The sequence below is a fragment of the Scyliorhinus torazame genome, chromosome 3 (genome assembly GCF_047496885.1).
Source record: "Scyliorhinus torazame isolate Kashiwa2021f chromosome 3, sScyTor2.1, whole genome shotgun sequence".
Classification (NCBI taxonomy): domain Eukaryota; kingdom Metazoa; phylum Chordata; class Chondrichthyes; order Carcharhiniformes; family Scyliorhinidae; genus Scyliorhinus; species Scyliorhinus torazame.
The window spans coordinates 147,289,229-147,312,412 of record NC_092709.1 but is presented as its reverse complement, the minus strand read 5'-3'; the positions used below and the strand labels follow the sequence as shown (position 1 = coordinate 147,312,412).

Genomic DNA, 23,184 nt, shown 5'->3' with positions numbered 1-23,184 from the left:
AACAATAATTTCACATGCATCATAGGTGGAAACTACCCATATTCGACGAATAGGATTATCCAAATTTGTGTTGTGGGTTGAATATTTGTCCGATGTCCATGGATTTTTCGAAATCAATCTCTGGGGGGGCACGCGAGTGCAGTGGTTAGCACTGCGCCGAGGAGCCAGGTTCGATTCTGGCCCCGGATCACTGTCTGTGTGGAGTTTGCACATTCTCTCTCTGTCTACATGGGCCTCACCCCCACAACCCAGAGATGTGGAGGGTAGGTGGATCGGCCACGCTAAACTGCCCCATAATAGGAAAAAAAAATTGGCCGCTTTAAATTTTTTTTTTTTAAATCAATCACCACCCGGGAGTCTGCCAGTGAGTTACTTAGCGAAATGGATTACTGTGTGCCTTTGTTAAAATGCAGTACTTTCATTTTGTGGTGAAATTTGTAATCCAAAATGTACAGTTTGGTGAAGGCAGGCAGTTGGATTCAGATAAAAGCTGAATTGCACTAAATGCACGTGACCAGGTACGTCTCCACTTTTAAATTTAGACTTGCAGCAATATGCAAGAGGACCATTTAGAAGACCCAATATAATTCAATTTTTAAATCTGCGGAAGTGACACAGTATGCTAGTGTTTTCATTTGTTTGATTAATAATCCAGAACACTGCTACAGCAACTAGCTTTCAATGTGATTTTTATTTTCAGTACCAACTGTCCTGCCCCAAATTAAAAATTGCAAAACACCAATTTTAAGTTCATGGACTTGAAGTAGGACTAATTGTCTTCTGTAGTGTAAATGTGGACTATGATGCTGCCTTTTTATTTTTGCAAAACTCCAATCCTGCGTGAACTTTGTATAAAAAGTTTTTTGTATGTAAAGTTTATTGCCTTTTTTCCTCAGATGCTCACCGATTATATCACATCAACTGTATTGCTTGGTTGGATGAACATACTCTGGTTTCATCTTCTCCTGATGCTTGTGTGAAGCAGTGGACCATTACCTACAACTGAATGAGAATTGCTGTTTTTGGGGAGGACACGTAGAATTTCAGGGACTAGGGTGCTGCTGTAGAAACTTAGCATTGAGCGGAATATTTCTTTATTGCCCATTGGGCCTCATATCACAATCCTAGTTCACCATACGTGTTCATATCTAATATACTGTGTTTGGAAAGCTTTAGCAGAAAACAAATTGCACGTGAAAAGCACTTGTTAACCTAATCTCTGGAGCTTAACTCGTATGTTCAACATTCCAGAGGCAACAGCCTTATTTCTATTCCTATAAAGCCCTATATGCAGCTTTTTTTTTGTTTAAGTCCAGATCTATGAAGTTGTATTGAGTTGAATCAAGAGACACTCAATTGCAACTAGAGAATATTTCTGTACAGTGACAAAAATTCTTGGAAAATTGTGATCTGAAATTATGTAAGTGCAGCTACTGTATATTGTACATGTTTTTTCTTTGCTTTAGAAATCTGTACTGCACAATTGTTGCCTCAGACTTTCTCCAGATGGTCAGAAAAGTACCTAATAAATTTTTAATGCTTTAAAAATTCATCTATGCATAGTTAGTTTGTAAGTGAAGTCTGCTGTGTTTTTTCATGAGGTGCAGTTGATATTCAGTGAGCCAAATGAGTGAGACACAAGACTCTTCAGGTGCTGAACACTTCCAGAAATGTCTATAATGTGAAACAAAAGATAGTTTGTTTTGATTTATGTCTTCATAAAATTACTGCAACTCTTAAAAGTGTGAATAAGCGGGCTTGTAAAGGGAAATGAAAGAAACTGGTGGCTTTTCAAACTTTTTTAAATACCGATAGACTTTTGAAAAATTTACATTCTGAGAGCATCCTTCAGTGCTTTAACATTAAGAGCAGATATAGACAAAAAAGTCCAAATGGCTCCATCAAACCTTCTCTCTTGGCTTGTGCACAATCCATCTATTATATGTGTAACAATGGTAATGTTAGAATAAATTGATCATTTGAATCCTTAAGTGTAAAAAAAAAAGAGAAACTGGTTATTGCCTGGGGGGACATTCATGGTATTTAATTTCTGCCTTGGGGTACTATGCTTCAATCAAAGTGATACGACCGGTCCTTGAAATGTGTAATTATTTTCTTAGTAGAAATGAAAGTGAATGCAATTGAAATAGATTGGAAATTAGTTTGGAAATGGGTCACAGCAGGAATACCAGACATGTATTCTGAATGCAAATAACAAATATGAAATACATTGGAAGATCACAAACCTGAAACATGAACTGTTTCTCTCTCCATCAACGCTGCCAGACCAGCGTTTTCTATTTTTTGTTCCACGGGATCACACAAAATATTTGGCACAGAAACAGGTCATTGGGTCCAACCAATATATGCTGGTGTTTACCCTACACTTTAGCCTCCCTTATCTCCCCGTGAATCTAGTACAACCCATGACAATTTTGTTAATTAAACCTGGCATTGCTTAAAAAACATGTCAGATTTATCATCATTACTAAATAAATTCAAGATTTTATTTCTGGTCTCGACTACAGCAAGAAAAATTTAATGGATACATATTCCTACAAATATTTGCTGCAATTATTCGCAAGGTTTTGGGAAATTGGCTAAAGGTTTCTAAAGACTTGGTCCCTAAGATTGTAGAGAATGATGAGGCTTATAATATGACCATAAAATGGATTGAACATAAAGTATGGCAAAATAACCCTTCTGTTTTTAGGCTAATATGTTTGAATTTAAAAATAAGGAACACATAATTTGAAAGGAAGTGGAAAACACCCAAAAAGGAAGTAGGAAACACCATGAGGAAAATAAGCAGACAAAAAAAAAAACGGAAATTCAGAGATGAAGGGAAACATGACTGATTCCATTGTCTCATGTGTTGAAAGATTTTTAATTAACATTGCATGGGGCGCACGGTGGCACAGTGGTTAGTACTGCTGCCTCATGGCATCAGGGACTCGGGTTCGATTCCGACCTTGGGTGACTGTAATGTGTGGAGTTTGAAATTTCTCCCCATGTCTGCATGGGTTTTGTTGCACATCCAAAGATATGCAGGTTAGGTTTCAGGGATTGGGTGGGTGAGAGGACCATGGTAGAGGGCTCTTTCGGAGGGTCGGTGCCGACTTGATGGGCCAAATGACCACCTTCTGCACTGAAGAGATTCTATGATACTCACTGCAGAGTTAGAATATTACAAGTGAGAGATAAGCCTACCCAGAAAAATCAGAATCCAATGGTTGGAGGAAGCCATGTATCAACTAGCAAATTTTGCTGACCACAAGATGTGGCTCACTTAAGCTCTGGGAAATGGACAAATGGCGATGATTAAACCCCATTGAGATATTTTAAAAGATGAGGATGACTCCAGGATTTTGGAGATTATGGTAAACGAGCATTGCTGAGGCCTCGTGAGATCGTCACTGCTGTTGTCAGGTGTAATTCATTCTATTGTGTGATTAGCATACCTCGGGGAGAGACCATTAACGTTTGAAACGGATTTAGTCCAAGAGCGGCGACCAATTAGAAAAGCAAATAACCTAGTCAGGTTAGTGGTTTTGGTGCAGTTCATTAAATGAAGCAGGTCCGAAAGAGTGATAGATGCAGCATGTGAACATATAATTAAGATCTCAGACCCAAGTATTCATGGACTGACACCCATATACAGGATCCTAAATTTGACATCATGCCTGCCTTGTGTATGAACCATATTAATGCTGCCAGAGTGAAACAAAAATGCCGATGGGCTTTTCCAAATGGACTGCAGGAGTTGACTGAATTGGCTCAAGCCTGAGGACAATGATCACTAACTCTTCAGACAGTCTTTTATTGTTGGGATCACACACTGGTAAAGGCCACTTTTAGCATAAATGTTAATGAAGCCACTGGCCGACGACTGGGATGTGCTGAGCAGTCGCACATCAGGTGGCTCTTCTCCAGAATACAGTAAAATAGGCACTTTAGGATGGATTTAGCTTGAAAATTCAGACTTATTCAACCCTTAAACAGAAAAGGAAAAGAAAACGTTCAATATGCCAGTAAGTGGTGGCTCAAGAGGCCACAGGGAAACTGGAAAAAGGCAGGAGCAGCGAGTGAGTCGGTGGACCCAAGAGGCGAGGGGCCCCCGGCCACCCCGAGAGAGGGAGACCAAGACCCGGACAATGCATTTCCTCATTCTCCGCCCCCGACTCCCCACCAACCTGGTGAGGGATGGAAGACATTCCCAACCAAGGAATTGACCGCGATGAAGGAGGAAATCCAAGTGGAGATCCAGGTGATGGTCAAGTTGGCGGCGGCACTGGTAGCCATGCAGACGGCACTCGATGGAATGTGGAAGAAGCTGGAGGCTCAGGGAAAGACGACCCAGGAACTTGAAAAGGCTGACCAGAGCGACAGAATTGTAGCTATGGAAGCTGAGATAAAAAGGTTGGTGGCGACCCAGGGGTGCCTGAAGGGGGAAGTTGAGGATCAGGAAAACCGGTCTCTGGGCCAAAAGACTTGAATAGTGGGCCTGCCAGAGGAGATCGAGGGCAGAGACCTGACTGACTATGTGGCCCAGATGCTGGGCAACTGGGTCAGAAGGGACAGCTTCCCCAACAACTGGAGAATGACAGGGTCAACAGGTCACTCCGACTGATGATCAAGCCAAGGGTGTTTTTCGCCAGACTACACAGGTATCAGGATTGGGAGAAGTTACTGCTTTGGACTGAATACCAAAGCAAGCAGTTGGAAAGGAAACAATACGGGTGTACCAAGATATTGGGCAGAATGCAGGGGAAGCATGGTAAACAATCAACTATTGCTCCCAATGTCAGAAAAGAAGTCATATTGTTGACTGCCAGTAATATAATGCCTTCTATGCTGAAAAAGTTTAAACAACAATTGTGTTATTAATAGCACAGCTGCTCCTTTGCAATTTTCACTTAACAACCAGACTAACAGCAGTTGAGAACAAACTAATCAGGGGGAAAGCTACGTGTTAACGGAAATGTAGCTTCAGGTTGATGAAAAAGGGGACCCATGTAGGTCAGATGGCTAAAGGAAGCCAATCAAATGGAACAGAAGCAGATTCAAGATTTTGAGGGCATAGGAAATGTATATTAAAAAGACATTTTAAATTTGCGTAACGGTGGGAACATGTTTGCATATGCTTTATTCTATGAAATGAAAGACAAAAGTAATCATCAAGCCTCTCAACATCCAGAAACAAGTAGTAATAATGAATATTCAGCATAGATTTCAAAAGAAAAATCTCACTTTACCAACATTATTGATTTTCTTTTAGGTTTCAGAGAGTGATGCAATTTATTTGGATTTTCAAAGGTCTTTGTATAATATCCCGATTATAGAATGTGGAGTCGGGACAAACAGCAGACTGGATTGCTAGCAGGTGTCATGACAGAAAGCGGAGTGGGAATAAAAGATGGTTTACTGGTGTCCTTCATGGAGGGAAATCTGCCACCTTTACCTGGTCTGGCCTACATATGACTCCAGACCTGCAGCAATATGGTTGGCTCCTAAATGCCCTCTGAAATACCCACTCAATTGTATCAAATTGCTATGAAGTTTCCAAGAAGGAATGAAACTAGACGGAATCAACCGAGGCAACAGCAAACCCGACCTTGACGACCCTGCAAAGCCCTCCTTACTAACATCTGGGGGCTTGTGCCAAAATGAGAGAGCTGTTGCTCAAATTGGTCAACGAACAGCTTGACATAGTCATACTCTTGGAATTGCACCTTACAGCTAATATCCCAGACATCACCATCCCTGGATATGTCCTGTGTCACTGATAGGACAGACATACGAGGGGTGGTGGCACAGTGACATACAATCAAGAGCATATTTCTTTGGGAGTCCTCAACATTGCGGAGACTTCCGAAACCTTCCCCTCCCCTAATCCATCCTTCAACAGCACCTTGTCCTGCAACCCGAGTGGCGACAACCCACGAAAGGACGATACCTTTCTCCTCACGAAGTCCCGAAACTACAGGTAGCTAAAACCATTCGCGATGGCCAACTCATACGCTTCCTCCAAATCCTCCAGCCCCACAAATGTGTCCCCTACAAAAGTCTCCAAAGCGGTCAAACCCCGCCTGCCGCCACCTCTGAAATCTCACATCCAGCCACACTGGCACAAACCTTTGTTTATCGCAGATCCACCAGTCAAACCAAGTTCAGTTTATACAGCTGCAGCCAGCTCCTTGCCACCTGGATACCCAAATACCTGAAACTCGCCCCACCACCCTAAACGGCAAATCCCCTGGTTTCCTTTCCTGCCCTCTGGCATTTATCGGGAACACCTCGGGCTGAATTTTCTGCCAATTGGGATGCTCCGTTTTGCCGACAGCCCGGGGGTTTCCCGACTGTGTGGAGCTGCCCCACAATGTGAAACCCCATTGACCAGCTGGCGAAACGGAGAGTCCCGGTTTCTGGTGTGGCAGAACGGAGAAACCCGCCCTTCATCTTTCCCATGTTCAATCCCAAAAAACAGCCAAATTCCTCCAAAATATCCATAATCCCTCAAATGCTACCCACCAGATCCAAAATATTCAATAACAGGTGGTCCACGTACAGCGAGACCCTATGCTCATCAGCACCCCCCACACCTGCTCAATCCCTTTCCAATCCCTCAACGCCCTAAGCAGCATTGCCAACGGCTCTATCACCAAGGCGAAAAGCAATGGAATGGCTCATAGAGCCTCCTGTAAAAGGCCTCAAACACCCCATTCACCCCCTCTGGGTCCATTACCACCTTACCCTTATCATCCTTCACTCTACCAATCACCCTTTTAGCCTCCTGCTTCCTCAACTGAATGAATGAATGAATGAAATGAGAATCGCTTGTCACAAGTAGGCTTCAAATGAAGTTACTGTGAAAAGCCCCTAGTCGCCACTTTCGGCACCTGTTCTGGAGGCTGGTACAGGAATTGAACCGTGCTGCTGGCCTGCCTTGGGCTGCTTTAAAAGCCAGCAATTTAGCCCAATGTGCTAAACCAGCCCCTACTGATGAACCAACAGCCTATTCGCCTTTCCCCGTACTCATACGCAGCCCCTCTGGCTGTCTGCAGTTGCCCCACTGCCTTCCCTGTAGGAAACTCCATTTGGAGCCTCTGTCCTCTCCTTCAAAACTCTGCCTTCTGCGGCTCCAAGTATCTCCTGTCTCCCCTCAAAATCTCATCGACCAGCTTTGCCCTCTCCTCCCACTCCACCTTCTCCTTGTGCGCATGGATCAATATAAACTCCTCCCTGACTACAGCCTTCAGTGACTCACACATGACGGCTGTGACCTCCCCCATGTCATTCAACTCCATGTAGTCCTGAATGGCAGCCCTCACTCATTCACACACCTTCTCATCCGGCAGCAACCCCATGTCTATCCTCCACTGCGGCTGTTGCCCACCCCCGAGCCACCCGCAAATCTACCCAATGCAGCGCGTGGTTGGAAACCGCAATCGGCAAATACAATTGGCCACCCCCGCCAGCAGCTGCTTGTCCCTGGCAAAATGTAAATCCGGGAGTACCCCCGGTGCACATGGGAGAAGTATGAAAACTTCTTCACCCTCAGCTCGCAAACTTCCACAGGGACACCCCCCATGCGCTCCATGAACTCCCTCAGCTCTCTCACCACTGCCGACACCCTCAACGACTTGGGATTCGACCGGTCTAAATTCGGATACATGACCATATTAAGGTTCCCCCCATAATCAACCGGTGCGAGTCCATGTCGGGAATCTTCCCCAACACCCACCTCATAAAGTCCACATCGTCCCAATTCGGGGCATGAACGTTTACCAAAACTACCAGCATCCCCTCCAACTTCCCATTAACCATCACATATCTCCCCCCGGATCGGCCACAATGCTCACCACATCGAACGCAACCCTCTTATTAACCGCCACCCCCCTCATCTTCATATCCAACCCTGAATTAAAAACCTGCCCCACCCTTCCCTTTCTCAGCCTCATCTGATCACCCAGGGAAGGGAGTTGCGGGGGGGGGGTGCTCCCCAACTCCCTTCCCCCGCCGATCAGCCATTTAATTTTTTTAGTGTACCCAATTCTTTTTACCAATTTAGCATAGCCATTTCACCTACCCTATCTCTTTGGGTTGTGGGGGCAACACCCACGCAGGCACAAGGGTTGATCAGCCATATCCCTTGTTGGGCCAGCCCCCGGCCTACGACACGCACCCCTCCAGGACCGCCCATGGATATCCACCGCCAGCGATCCCCCTCCCAACTGCGCCACACAAACCACACCCTTGCCAACAACCCTCCCCTCCGCTCGCCCTCAAACAAGAAAAGAACCCCATCCCCCCCCCCACACACACACACACACCTGTCTCCTAGCAACCCACCGCTTCACTCCCATTAACCAGCCCACCCAGCTAGCATGGTGGCCCACGCCCAAGGCCTCCAACTTCTTCTCTTCCATCCAGCTCCCCGTACCAGCCTCCCCGAACAGGCGCCGGAATGTGGCGACTAGGGGCATTTCACAGTAACTTAATTTGAAGCCTACTTGTGACAATAAGCGATTTTCATTTCATTTCATTTCAGCTCCAAGCCCCCCGCCCCCGACCAACCCAACACAAAGAGTAACAAAAGGAACACTCACCTTCAGTGCTCCCCAGCCAAGACCTGCCCCGGAATACCAAGCCCCAGACACTTAAAAAAGCACACAAAACTTCCCCAAAGTCCAATATCCTGACACTCCCCCCCGTCCATTGTCCTTCATAAAGTCTGTCGGCTCCTCTGGCATGTCAAAATAGAGCTCCTGTTTCTGGAAAGTCACTCACAGGTGGGCCGGGTATAATACTCCAAACTGCACCCTCTTCTCAAAGAGGGCCACCTTTATCCGGTTGAACCCGGCTCTCCTCTTCGACAACTCCGCACCCAGGTCTTGATAGATCCACTGCTCACTTCCTTCTTGGTCTGCCTCGCCCAACGTAGGATCTTTTCCTTATCCAAAAAGTAATGTAGGTGCAGCGCCATTGCGCTTGTCAGCTCGCCCACCTGCGGCCTCCTCCTCAGTGCTCTGTGCACTCGGTCCACCTCGAGAGGATGATCAAAGGCCCCCTCCCCCATCACGTCTCCAGCATTCTTGCCACACACACAGCGGCCTCTGCACCTTCAATGCCTTCAGGTTGACCTTAGATTAAAATAAATGGTTGGCACAACTTTGTGGGCTGAAGGGCCTGTACTGTGCTGTATTGTTCTATGTTCTATGTTCCATGTATCGCAACAATCCTCACATTTGCCTCCTGGAGCGGTTCTTCAGGTCTTCCACCTTCTCCCTCAGCCTCTTATGGCTTTCCCGCATCAATCCCAACTCTGTTGCCAACGAGGCCATCTGCTCCTCATGCTCCGCCACAGTCTCCTCCTCAGTGCTCAGGATGGCCCGGACCTGGAACTCCAGCCTCTTCTCCACTCACTCAATCCCAGTTCTCAGCGGCTCCACCACCTTGGCCAAGTCCTCCATGGCCTTTTTCCTCTGCTGCTGGAACTAGTTCAAGAACTCCACCAGCTGCTCCATCGAACACTGGGAGGGCAGCGCACCCCCCTTGCCCTCCACCATCTTTACCTGTGGCACACCACAAAAACTCTCCTGCTCTAACTGCTCTTTCTTTCTCGTGACGCTCCTCTTCCGTTGGTCTATGCACCAGCCACTTCAGAGGAGTGTTTGTTACCTTCCCCAGGCATGCCTGCACCTTTTGCCCTTTCGCTGCGGAAAGACCGAAAGAAATCCACCTGGAGTGGGAGCCACAAAAATGTGCGACCACTCACTCCATGGCCCCCACCAGAAGTCCATCTTGCACTTTTCAGGGTTAAATTCCATCTTCCATTGATCTGCCCATCTGACCAATCCACTTATAGCTTCCTGCAACCTAAGACTTTCTTCTACACTATTAACCACCCTGCTAATCTATGTGTTATCCTCAAACTTACTTATTAACCCCCCCCCACATTCTCATCTATATAGTTTGTATATATCGAGCGCGATATAGCGACCATGTTGCGCCCAACGCAGACCATTCGGCTGTTTGAATATCTGGAGAGGGCAAAATCGAGATTCGAGCCAGGTGCAATCCATATTGCGATTCACTTGACCCGCTCCTGATGGCAAGTTCCGGATCATGCCCACAAATGGTGCGAATATCATCAAACCCCATTTGCATTAATTTCATTCTCATGTTCAAAATTGAAGTTGAATGCATCGGCCGACTGGGAATTACCCGACCCGACTCCCCAGCGGGGAGTCACGGGGGCACCATGTCGTACTCCTTTTCAAAAATGGCAACCTGCCCCTGTCGTGTTAGGTACACTGGTCTAACACTGGCTGCAACTGGATGCAGCTTAGATCAGAAAGATACTCCAGACTTTGAAGTTAGTTCAATCAGGTTTATTGAACTAATAGCACAGTTAGCACAGTTCTCTGTGAGTTCGACTCTCTGCTAACTTAAGTGTGGTTACTCTGTCTGACTGAACCAGACTAGCTCTTAACCACGTGGTTGAGGTGTGAGATTGTAACAACACCCTTGACTGACTCTCTAGATGTTCATCAGTGGAAAGCGGCGGAGTGTGAGTGCCTCATGTCTTCTTTAGTCAGATCCCACCCCTGAGTGTCCTGCCTGCTAGTTGGTCATGTCCTGTTCTCTGTGTCCATTAGCTGCTTGTCTGTATATTATTATGTGTGTGTCTGCACATCATGACAGCCGCAATATCCACTGAGGGCAAGTAAGTAGCCATTTCTATTTTCCGGCATACAGCTCAAGGGCACGGTGGGTATCAGCGTGGGCGGCCTTTCAGGGGGTTGAGCGTGGTTTGGGGAGGCTGACGCATTCCAGGTTGGAACTTGCCCATGGGCCAGGAGGGGTGAGGGGTTTTGCACCTGCGAGGCCTTCAAGCTATCTTGAAATTTTGTGGAGACACACAACAGGAACAACCACAGCTGCAGCTGCCTGATTTCTATACAAGAAATCCAGGAACGACCTCCGCGAAGTCATCAGGGATGCCAAGAGACAATATCAGACCACGCTAGAGTCACAGGCTAATGCCATAAGACTGTCGTTGGTTGTGGCAAGGCTTCAACAACATATCAGGCTACAAAGCGAAGCTGAGTACAATCTCTGACAGCAGTGTATCCCTCCCCGATGAAATCAATGCATTCTGCTCGGTTCGAGCAGGAAACCATCATTTAAAAAAATTAATGTACGGGTGTGGGTGTCGCTGGTTAGGCCAGCATTTATTCCCCATCCCTAGTTGCCCTCCAGAAGGTAGTGCGGGTAGATGCCAGTGTTGTAGCTGTACTGGAACAGCTTGGCTAGGGGTGTGGCAAGTTCTGGAGCACGAGTCTTCAGTACTATTGCCAGATAGTGTCAGGGCCCATAGCCTTTGCCATATCCAGTGCCGTCACGTGGAGTGAATTGTATTGGCTGAGGACTGACATCTGTGATGCTGGGGACCTCCGGAGGAGACCGAGATGGATCATCCACTCGGCACTTCTGGCTGAAGATTGTTGCAAATGCCTCAGCCTTGTCTTTTGCATATACATGTTGGTCTCCTCCACTATTGAGGATGGGGATATTTGTGGAGCCTCCTCCTCCAGTGAGTTGTTTAATTGTCCACCACCATTCACGGCTGGATGTGGCAGGACTACAGAGCTTAGATCTGATGTGTTTGTTGTGGAATCGCTTAGCTCTATTACTTGCTGCTTATGCTGTTTGGCACACAAGTAGTCCTGTGTTGTAGCTTCCCCAGGTCGACACCGCATTTTCGCGGTATGCCTGATGTTGCTCTTTGATGTGCGATCAATGAACACACGACAAGTGGTGAACGTAACTGAGGCTTTAATAAACTAAACAGAAAGCCTCCTGGCCTCGGATCCCGAACTGGGGCAGTGGCGGAGACTAGCCACCTTTATACCGAGCCCGGGGGAGGTGGAGCCAGCAGGCAGTAGTTTACCACATTACATATAATACAGTGGCAGTTTACCACAATACACATATTATATACTACAGTGGTTCGGGCCTAGCAGGGACAAGGCCAGGTATGTAACAGTACAACAATACAATACAATACAGTGGTTTATCACACTCCTGGCATGCTCTCCTGCACTGTTCATTGAACCAGGGTTGACCCCCTGCACATAAGGTTGCAGATTGTGGTTGAACACAACTCTGCTGCTGCTGATGGTCCACACGCCTCATGGATGCCCAGTTTTGAGTTGCTAGATCTGTTCGAAGTCTAACCCATTTAGCACGGTCGTAGTGCCACACAACATGATGGAGGGTATCTTCAATGTGAAGACGGGACTTTGTCTCCACAAAGACTCTGCGGTGGTCACTTCTACCGATACTGTCATGGGCAGATGCATCTGCAGCAGGCAGGTTGGTGAGGTTGAGGTCAAGTATGTTTTCCCCTCTTGTTGGTTCCCTCACCAGCTGCTGCATTCGCAGTCTAGCAGGAGTGGACCTGCTTGGGAGGTTTGGAGGGTTCTCGGGGTATAAACTAAATGTAGGGAAAAGCAAGGTTTTCCTGGTGAATGAGCTGGGACAGTGGGCAAATTTAGCGGGAATGCCATTTATGGTAGTGAGGGATAGGTTTAGGTATTTGGGGATTCTGGTAGCGAGGGAATGGATGGGGCTCCATAAGTGGAACTTAACAAAGCTGGTGGAGGAGGCCAGGGAGGATCTTAAGAGGTGGGATGCACTGCACTTAACGCTGGCAGGGAAGGTCAAGTGGTGAATGAATATTCTGCTGAGGTTCTTGTTTATCTTTCAGGCTCTCCCGATCTTTATACCAAAGGCCTTTTTTTGGAAAGTGGACACGATCATCTTGGACTTTGTATGGGAGGGGAAGGTGCCGAGGGTGGGGAGGAGCCTGCTACTGAGGCAGAGGCAGCAGGGGGGTGGGGGGTTGCCTAACTTACTTCCTTATTATTGGGAGGCAAATGTGGACAAGGTGCGGCAATGGTGGGAAGGGGAAGGGGTAGAGTGGGTTAGGATAGAGGACAAATCTTGTAAGGGGTCCAATTTGAGGGCTAAGGTGACAGCAGCATTGCCAATGGCTCCGAGTAGGTATTCAGGGAGCCCGGTGGTGCAGTCCACGGTGAAGATATAGAATCAGCCGAGGAGGCATTTTAGGGTGGAAGGGATGTCGGTGCTAACTCCGCTGTGCGAGAATCAGGGGTTTGAGTCGGGGGAGGGGGATGGATAGTGTATACATGAGGTGGAGGGAAGTGGGGCTGGCCAAAGTGAGGGAGGGATCTGTTCTTGGAGGAAGGGTTCGGGAGTGTTCCCGGTCTTGGCCAGGATAGTGGAGGAAGTGGTGGACCGGACCCTTTGGTGGCGATATTTGGGGTTTCAGAGAAGACGGAGCTCATGGAGAGGAGGAAAGCCGATGTCTTGGCCGTCGCCTCTCTGATTGCACGGCGGCGAATTTTGCTGGAGTGGCGATCGGCATCGTCACCGGGGATAGCGGCCTGGTTGGGTGACCTGTACAACTTCCTGCGGTTAGAGAAGATAAAATATGAGTTAAGTGGCTCTGCAGACGGGTTTGAGAAAAGGTGGGGGATGTTTGTGACCGTGTTTGAGGAGCTGTTCGGCACAGGGTGTGGGGGAGGGCGGGGAGGGGGAGGGGGGGGGAGGGGGTGCATGGGTGAAAAAGGGGACAAATTTGTACAGACTGTATAGTCGATTGCTAGGAAGCATGTTTCCCGGGGTGTTTATGTGTTGTAGCCTGTTTTGATACATGTAATAAAATACATTAAATAAAATATAAAATATACTATCTGGCTGCATCACAGCCTGGTATGGCAACTGCTCGGCCCAAGACCATAAGAAACTTCAGAGAGTCGTGAACACAGCCCTGTCCATCACGCGAACCTGCCTCCCATCCATTAGCTCTGTCTACACCTCCCGCTGTCTGGGGAAAGCGGGCAGTATAATCAAAGATCCCTCCCACCCGGCTTACTCACTCTTCCAACTTCTTCCATTGTGCAGGAGATACACAAGTCTGAGAACGCACACAAACAAATTCAAAAACAGCTTCTTCCCCGCTGATCCGAGATTCCTAAATGACACTCTTACGGACTGATCTGATCTCTTCACACATCTTCTCTATTTAGTAGTGCTGCACTCCTGTATGCTTCACCCGATATCTGCGTCTATGTATTCACATTGTGCAGTTATGTGTGCCCCATGTTTTTTTTCAAGTATGGAGTGATCTGTCTGAACTGCTTGCAGAACAATACTTTTCACTGTACCTCGGTACACGTGACAATAAACAAATCCAATCCAACACCTCGAGGATAGAGTCCTGTTTCTATCCTGAAATTCAATTTCACTCCATCTGACTGTGAGCAGCCTCTAGATTCACAGCTGAAGGCTATTTCAAATGATCAATTAGCCTTGTTATTTGTGATAGCACTTCACGCACCTCCTGCAGGATTCTCCATAGGTGGATCTGTGCCGCCTCCTCGCGGACTTGGCACCCCAGGGAGGAGAGGAGGACACCCGCTCCCAGTGGCCGTGAAGCTCACTGCTGCCCTGAATCTTTCCAGGGCTCTATCAGTGACCTGTGTAGCATTTCCCAGTCTTCCGTCCACAGGTGCATCCGGGACGTTACAGATGCTCTGTATGCTCAGGAATCCGACAATATCACCTTCCAGCTGGACCAGGCCTACCAAGATGCATGGGCCTGGGCTGCACAATTTGCTGCCATCGCCGGGATGCCCCAGGTCCAGGTGACGATCGATGGTGTGCATGTCACCCTGCAAGCACCGACCCTCCCAATGAGCACCCTACCTCGGCCAATCCCGCCCGATCCCTGTAACCCTGTTACCCCACCTAATGTAACCTTTGGACACTAAGGGGCAATTTAGCATACCAGCCGTGGGGGAGGAAAGGAGCAGGGACTGGAAGCACCATTAGAACTGGGGGATTGGATGTCATGGAGGGCATTAACTCCATGCAGTCGGGGAAGGCACCGGGGAAGAGAGATTCCTGGTGGACTTCTATTAAAATCTCGCGACAGCACTGGTCCCGCACCTGTGGAAGATGTTGAATGACTGGCTATCGAGAAGGACCCTGCCATCCACCCTGGCGCATGCCTCAATGTCACTGATCCATAAAAAGGACACAGACCCATCTCACTCTGAATCACTGATGCCAAAGCTCTGCCAAAGGCCCTCCCAGGTGACTGGAGAATTATATGCCAGCGGCAGTCTTCATCTGAATCATGCTGGGACCAGAGTCCTGGCGAATCATATAACTAGGGCTGGAGATGGAGCTTTAAATTATATAGTGGGGGGGGGGGGGGGGGGGGGGGGGGGGGCATCACAGAGACGTGGCTGCAAAGGGATCAGCACTGGGATCTAATTTACAAGGATATGTGTCCTGTCGAAAGGACAGGCAGATGGGCAAAGGGGCGGGGTTGCATTGTTAGTAAGGAATGAAGTTAAATCGATAGTAAGAAGCGATATAGGATCAGAAGGCATAGAATCTCTGTGGGTAGAGTTGAGGAATTGCAAACCCTGATGGGAGTTATGTACAGGCCCCCTAGCAGTAATCAGGATGTGAGGCAGAAAATAAATCTGGAGATAGAAAAGGCATATAAAAAAGGCAACATTACAATAATCATGGGGGACTTCAATATGGACTGGGAAAATCAGTGGATCCCAAGAAAAGGAATTTGTGGAATTTTTTTTGGGAGCAGCTTGTGACAGAGCCTACTAGGGAACAGGCAATTCTGAATTTGGTGATGTGTAATGAGGCAGACTTGATTAGGGATCTTAAGGTGAAGGAACCTTTAATGAACAGTGACCTCAATATGATAGAATATACCCTGTAGTTTGAAAGGGAGAAGCTGCAATCAGATGTAATGGTACTACAATTAAATAAGGGGAACTACAAAGACATGAGGGAGGGGCTGGCCAGAGTTGATTGGGAAGGGAGCCTAGCAGGGAAGACAATGGAACTGCAATGGCAGATGTTTTGGGGGGTTATTCGGGAGGCACAGCAAAAATTCATCCCAAGGAGGAAACATGTTAAGGGGAGGACAAGGCATCCATGACTGACGAGGGAGGTCATGGACAGCATAAAAGGAAAAGGAAAAGCTTACAATGTGGTGAGGATTAGTGGCAAGCAGAGGATTGGGAAGCCTTTAAAAGTGAGCAGAGGTCAACTAAAAAACAATAAGGGGGGAGAAGATGAAATATGAGTGTAAGTTAGCTAGTAATATAAAGGAAGATAGGAAGAGTTTTTTCAATATATAAAAGGTAATAGAGAGGCAAAAATAGACAATGTCCCACTGGCAAATGAGGTTGGATAGGAATATAATAGGAAACAAAGAAATGGTAGAGGAATTGAATGGTTACTTTGCATCAGTCTTCACGGTGGAAGACACCAGTGGGATACCAGAGGTCCAGGAGAATCAGGGGGCACAGGTGAGTGCAGTGGCCATCACTAAGGAAAATGTTCTGGGGAAACTGAAAGGTCTGAAGGTGGATAAATCACCGGGACCGGATGGACTACACCCCAGGGTTCTAAAAGAGATAGCTGAGGGGATTGTGGTGGCATTGGTGGTGATCTTTCAGGAATCACTGGAGGTAGGAAGGGTCCCAGAGGACTGGAAAGTAGTTAATGTAACACTGCTGTTTAAGAAGGGAGGGGGGCAGAAGACAGGACATTTTAGGCCGGTTAGCCTGACTTCGGTCATTGGCAAGATTTTAGAGTCCATTATTAAAGATAAGATCACGGAGTTCTTGGAAGTGCAAGATAAAATAGGACTGAATCAGCACAGCTTCGTCAAGGGGAGGCCATGTCTGACAAATCTGTTAGACTTCTTTGAGGAGGTAACAAGGAAGTTAGACAAAGGACAACCGGTGGACGTGATTTATTTAGATTTCTAGAAGACCTTTGAATAGGTGCCACATAGGAAACTGTTAAATAAGAGCCCATGGTGTTAAGTGTAAGATCCTGGCATGGATAGAGGATTGGCTGACTGGCAGAAGGCAGAGAGTGGGGATAAAGGGGTCTTTTTCAGGATGGCAGCTGGTGACTAGTGGTGTGCCTCAGGGATCGATGCTGGGACCACAACTTTTCACAATATACATTAACGATTTGAAAGAAGGAACTGAAGGCACTGTTTCTAAGTTTGCAGATGATACAAAGATCCGTAGAGGGACAGTTAGTATTGAGGAAGCAGGGGGGGGGGGCTGCAGAAGGACTTAGACAGGCTAGGAGATTGGGCAAAAAGTGGCAGATGGAATACAATGTGGAAAAGTGTGAGGTTATGCACTTTGGAAGGAGGAATGGAGGCATAGACTATTTTCTAAATGGGGAAATGCTTAGGAAATCAGCACAAAGGAGTCCTTGTTCAAGATTCACTGAAGGTTAACGTGCAGGTTCAGTCGACAGTTGGGAAGGCAAATGCAATGTTAGCATTCATGTCGAGAGGGCTAGAATACAAGACCAGCGATGTACTTCTGAGGCTGTATGGGGCCCTGGTCAGACCCCATTTAGAGTATTGTGAGCAGTTTTGAGCACCGTAACTGAGGAAGGATATACTGGCCTTGGAAAGGGTCCAGAGGAGGTTCACAAGAACGATCCCTGGAATGAAGAGCTTGTCGTATGAGAAGCAGTTGGAACTTAGAAGGATGAGAGGGTATCTTATTGAAACTTACAGGATACTGCGAGGCCTTGATAGAGTGGACGTGGAGAGGATGTTTCCACTTGCAGAAAAAACTAGAACCAGAGGACACCACCTCAGACTAATGGGGCGATCCTTTAAGACAGAGATGAGGAGGACTTTCTTCAGCCAGAGTCATGAATCTGTGGAACCCTTTGCTGCAGAAGGCTGTGGAGGCCAAATCACTGAGTATCTTTAAGGCAGAGATAGATAGGTTCTTGATTAATAAGGGGTTATGGCGAGAAGGCATTAAAGATAAGTATGGGGATGAGGAAAATATCAACCATGATTGAATGGCGAAGCAGACGCGATGGGCCGAGTGGCCTAATTCTGTTCCCATGTCTTATGGCCTGAAGGTCATGGAGCATCAGATGGGCTTTATCAAGTGCAGACAACTAACAATGAACATCAGACGTCTGCTGAACGTGATAAGGACCCCACCGGGGGAGGAGACACCAGAAGTGATCATCTCCCTGGACGATGAGAAGGCCTCCGACAGATTCGAATGGAGGTACCTCATGGAGGTTCTGGAATGGTTTGGGTTTGGGCCAGGGTTCACCTGGTGGGTGAAAATATTGTACAGCTCTCCCATGGCGAGCGTATGGACAAATGCCACCAGCTCTGCACAGAGGCACAAGGCAGGGATGCCCTTTATACCCGCTGCTATTTGCCCTGGTAATCAAGCCACTGGCTTTCGCTCTCAGATCAGCGAAGGGGTAGAGAGGCACTCGGAAGGGGAAACAAAGAGCAGAGATTCTGACTCTATGCAGATGACCTGCTCCTGTACGTCACAAACCACCTGGCCAGCATGGGAGGAATAATAGAATACCTGAGGGAGTTCGGAGCCTTCGCAGGTTGCAAACTTAACCCGAATAAGAGCAAACTCTTCCCCATGAACCCGCGATGGTGTGTGGGGGTGTGGGGGGTGGAAATTAGAGCTGGGAAGTCACCATTCAAGCTGACCCAAACCAAATTCCAATACCTGGGGATCCAAATAGCCCACAACTGGACACGGATCCACAAGTGGAACCTGTTGAACCGAGTAGAAGAGGTAAAGAGAGATCTGCAGAGGTGGCACTCGCTCCCACCCTCCCTGGTGGGGAGAGTGCAGACAATCAAAATGAACGTACTGCCTGGGTTCCTCTTCCTCTTCAGATCCCTCCCAATCTTCAGCGCCAAGGCCACCTTCTCTAAGGTAGACAAAGCAATCATTGTGCTTGCGTGAGGTGGGGTGGGGGGGGGGGGGGGGGGCGTGGGGGGGAATCTGCTACAAAGAAGGAGGAACATGGGAGGCCTGGCCCGCCCGAACCTTCTATTCTACCACTGGGCCGCAACCGCAGAAAGATTACGGGGATGAGTACAGGAGTCGGGAGCAGAATGGGTCAAAATGGAGGAGCACTGGCCAGCTCCACTCCCATTTCTCCCAGCCACATACTCAAGAAGCCCAGTTGTGTTCGCAGGTGGGTCCTGTTGGGATGGAGGTCAGTTTCTCCATCCTGTGGCTGGGGGGGATTTAATGGAGTTCCGGCACTTGGAAAAGGTGAAATTTGCTCTGAGGGAGATAGTGAGGGTTCTATAAGAGATGGGAATTGTTTATACCACACTCAAGGAGCTGGTTACTATCAGCTGCTGGGTGGGGGGGGGGGGGAGAGAAGGGAGAGGCAAAGGGGGGTTGGTTAGAGTATCGGGGGGTGGATTTTGTGGTTTTATGTTGGTTTTATTTTGTACTGTTGTGCGCTTTAAATGTTCAAATGTGAAAAATTTTGAATAAAAATACTTTTGAAAAAAGAAGCCCAGTGGTAATGGCCACACAGAGAATGTGGAATCAACTGAGACACCATTTCGGTCTGACCATAATGTCCACCCTGGCCCCATCTGCAATAACCATACGTTCCCCCACGACTATGGACACCTCCTTTAAAAGTGAGACAGGACGAAGGGGTACTGACAGTAGGGGACGTATTCATAGATGGCAGAGGTTGGGGGAACTCACGGATAAGCTGCCACCCCTGAACGGAACGAGCTAAGAAACATACAATTAAGGAACTTCTTCCGAAAGAAAACAGCAACATTCCACCAGCAATCAGGACACTTCCTACTGGACAGACCTCTGACTGCGGGCCAACTAGAGGACGGGAATTGTGCCGACATGTACGGATGGCTACTAGAGGAGATAGGGTCACCACTGGATGAGGCGCGGGAGAAGTGGGAGGAAGAGTTGGCATGCAGATGAGGGGAGGACTCTGGATCGAAGCACTGCACAGGGCTCCACCTCCTCATATGCAGGGCTGAGTCTAATGCAGCAAAAGATGGTGCACAGGACGGACTTAACCAGAACACGAATGAGCGTGTTTTTCACGGAGCTGGAGGACAAATGTGAGCGGTGCCAGGGAGGCCCAGTCAACCACTCCCACATCTTCTGGTCTTGCCCCAGACTCGTCGGGTACTGGACAGCCTTCTTCGAGGCGATGTCCAAGGTTGTGGGAGTGAGGGTAGGGCCACGGCCACTAGTGGCTGTCTTCGGGGCTTCGGAGCAGCCAGAGCTCTTTAAGGGGAGAGGTACAGATGCCCTACCTTTTGTCTCCCTTAGTGATCAGCAGCACCACCCAAGGCCGCAGACTGGCTGTCCAACTTGGCAGAATATCGCAAATTGGAAAAAACATTCAGGGAATGGAGGAAGGCTTCCACAACACGGGGAGACTATTCACCAACCTGTTCCAAGACCTGTTCATGACCAGCAACCAGTAAGCAAGGGGGAAGGGGGGAGGGAGGGACGAGCGGACAGGACAATGGAGGGAGAGATGAGTGGGGGGAGGGGGAGGATAGGAAGGTGGGGATGGGGGGTGGTGGTGAGGACGCCAAGGCGAACACTGGGCAAGCAGGGGAGAGGAGCCAGAAGGCACAATGAGTGAAGGCACACATGGGGGCGACCACAGTGGCCACAGCAGCAAACCATAGGCATGCATGGCCGACACCAAACATGCCACCCCCCCCCCCCCCCCCCCACCACCACACCCAACCCCCAGTACATTGTAATACCAGGGGTCAGCAGAGACATAAATAAAACAGTACGGCTGTGGCAACTATCTCCAGGGGGTTCATTAACAGGCTCCCCATTCCTGTGCACTCATTGGTCCACTTGTGTGAATGTATAAAGGTTTGTTTGTCCATCATTATTTCCATTTGTATACCCACTTTGTAGACTCCCGTTTTTCTTTCTTCTTTGTTTTTATTATTGTGTATTCTGCACAGCAAATTTTACTGTAAATAATTGTAAAACAAATAAAACCATTTAAATAAAAAAAGGCAGCTCACCACCTTATCATGGTCAATTATGAATGGGCAATAAATGCTGGTAGTAAATGCTGTCCTAGCCAGCGACGTCCACATCCCATAAAGAATAAAAAGTGATGTTCCACAAAGATCAGTATTGGGAACACTGTTTTTGCAATTTCTATTAATTGGTTGGAGTTTGCAGTCAAAAACAAGTTTGTGGATGACATTAAATTGCAGAAATGGTCAATACTGAGTATAGCTGTACAAAAATTACAGGAGGATATTAATCAACTTGCAAAATGAACAAATAAACAAAGTTCAACACCAATACAATTAAGGGAGTTCAGTATGGCAGAATAAATAGCAAGGTTAATTATTACTTGGAAGGTGCAAGTCTAGGTGCGGTAGAGGAACAAAGGGATCTCAAAGTACAAATACACCAATCACTAAACAATGCGCCACAGGCTCGTAAGGTCATGAATAGGAATCCAACCGCTAAACTTTATTTCTAAAGGGATAGAATTGGAAATAAAAGGGAAGGTGATTTAAACCTGTATCGAATCTTGGTTAAATCACACTTTCGAGTCCTGCATGCAGTTCTGGTTGCCATATTATAGAAAGTATACAGAGGCATGAGAGAGGGTGTCGGGCGCGCGACACAGTAGCACAGTGTTTGCACTGTTGCTTCACAGCGCCAGGGTCCCAAGTTCGATTCCCAGCTTGGGTCATTGTGCGGAGTCTGCACGTTCTCCCTGTGTCTGCGTGGGTTTCCTCCGGGTGCTCCGGTTTCCTCCCACTAGTCCCGAAAGATGTGCTGTTAGGTAATTTGGACATTCTGAATTCTCCCTCAGTGTACTTGAATAGGCGTCGGAATGTGGCGACTAGGGTATTTTCACAGTGACTGTTAATGTAAGCCTATTTGTGACAATAATAAAGATTATTATTATTAAATGATCAAGGATGATACCAGAAATGCACATCAGGAAACGATTGATAGGCTGGGTTGTGTCTCTTATGTAAATAGAGGGAGATGCCATGTGTGGTGGTTTATTTGGATGACTTATTAGTCATGGGTACGATGTAGCAAGAACAGTTGAATAACCTGATTGAGGTGCTCTGCTGCTTTACAGAATCTGGTATCTGCCTCACAGGAGAGAAGGTCATTTACCTGGGTTACCACGTAGACCGGGATTGACTACAGCCAGTAGACGAGAAAGTGTGAGCAATTCAATAGACCCCCTCACACCGGAGAACACAACTGAGATGCACTCATTTCTGGGGCTCGTGAATTACTATGGAAAATTAATTCCTGGACTCGCAACCTTACTCGCCCCCTGCACGTCCAGCTGAAAAAGAAAATAATCGTGGGTGTGTTGAACATCACACAAAGAGATATTTACTCAAGTAAAAAGGCAATTGACTTCATCCGGCCTGCTAACGCACTAAGATCCCATCAAATCACTGGTAGTCATGTGCGATGTCTCACCGTATGGTATTGGCGCCATGTTGTCACACCGTATGGATGACGGTAGAGAACGGCCAATTGTATCCACCTCCAGAAAACTGGCTGTGGCAGAGAGAAACTATGCACAAATTGAAAAAGGATTGCCGTAGTTTTTGCAGTCAAAAAGTTTCATCAGTACATGTACCTAGTCGTTTTATAATACTGACGGACCACAAACCGTTGTTGGGGCTCTTCAAGGAGGACAAGACTATCCCGCCTATCGTGTCAGCCCAGATCCAGAGATGGGCTCTCTTATTGAGCACCAACCGGTCACACAGATTGCGAACGCAGATGCATTGAGTAGACTTCCGCTGACGACACAGCCCCCGACTCCTCCCAGAGCCAACAAAGTTGTAGCCATATTAAACTTTATTAATACGTTGCTAGTCACGGCGGCGCAAATATGTGAGTTGACGCAAACAGATCCTTTATTGTTCAAGGTCCACCATATCGCGCTATTCGGTGGTCAACACCAGAAATTGCCCAACCAGTTAAAGGTTTACTCGACCAAGATAGCAGAGTTCAGCACCGAAGGAGACACGCTTCTATGTGGAACTCGCGTCCTGGTCCCACACAAGGTTCAGGACTTTATACTGTGAGATCTGCATATCCAAAATAAAAATGCTCGCCCAAAGTTACGTGTGATGGCCAGCTTTAGATGTGGAGATAGGGCGGCTGTCCCATCAGTGCGGCGTTTGCCTAGAAGAGCAGAAGTTCCCAC

At 47.6% G+C, this 23,184-nt stretch overlaps 1 protein-coding gene and 1 long non-coding RNA gene across 4 annotated transcripts in view; one reads left to right on the top strand and one right to left on the bottom strand.

The window, feature by feature from the left end:
• Positions 1-1,548, top strand: part of wdr1 (WD repeat domain 1) — an 83,235-nt gene extending 81,687 nt beyond the window's left edge. Inside the window, exon 15 of the mRNA XM_072496375.1 lies at positions 897-1,548. Within this exon, the coding sequence (XP_072352476.1) occupies positions 897-1,006 (110 nt within the window). The 3' untranslated portion in view covers positions 1,007-1,548. The remainder of the gene's footprint in view (positions 1-896) is intronic.
• A 10,276-nt stretch (positions 1,549-11,824) lies between these two features.
• On the bottom strand, positions 11,825-22,745 carry LOC140409537 (uncharacterized). 3 transcript variants are annotated; one of them, XR_011940376.1, is made up of 3 exons: positions 22,609-22,745; positions 22,128-22,305; positions 11,825-13,500 (listed from the first exon to the last, which is right to left on the bottom strand). It is a non-coding gene; the product is annotated as an uncharacterized lncRNA (long non-coding RNA). The 3 variants fall into 3 exon arrangements; XR_011940374.1 differs by lacking the exon at positions 11,825-13,500 and adding an exon at positions 20,762-21,874; XR_011940375.1 differs by lacking the exon at positions 11,825-13,500 and adding an exon at positions 20,762-21,874 and having other exon boundaries at positions 22,446-22,735.
• Between the last annotated feature and the right edge of the window lie 439 nt (positions 22,746-23,184).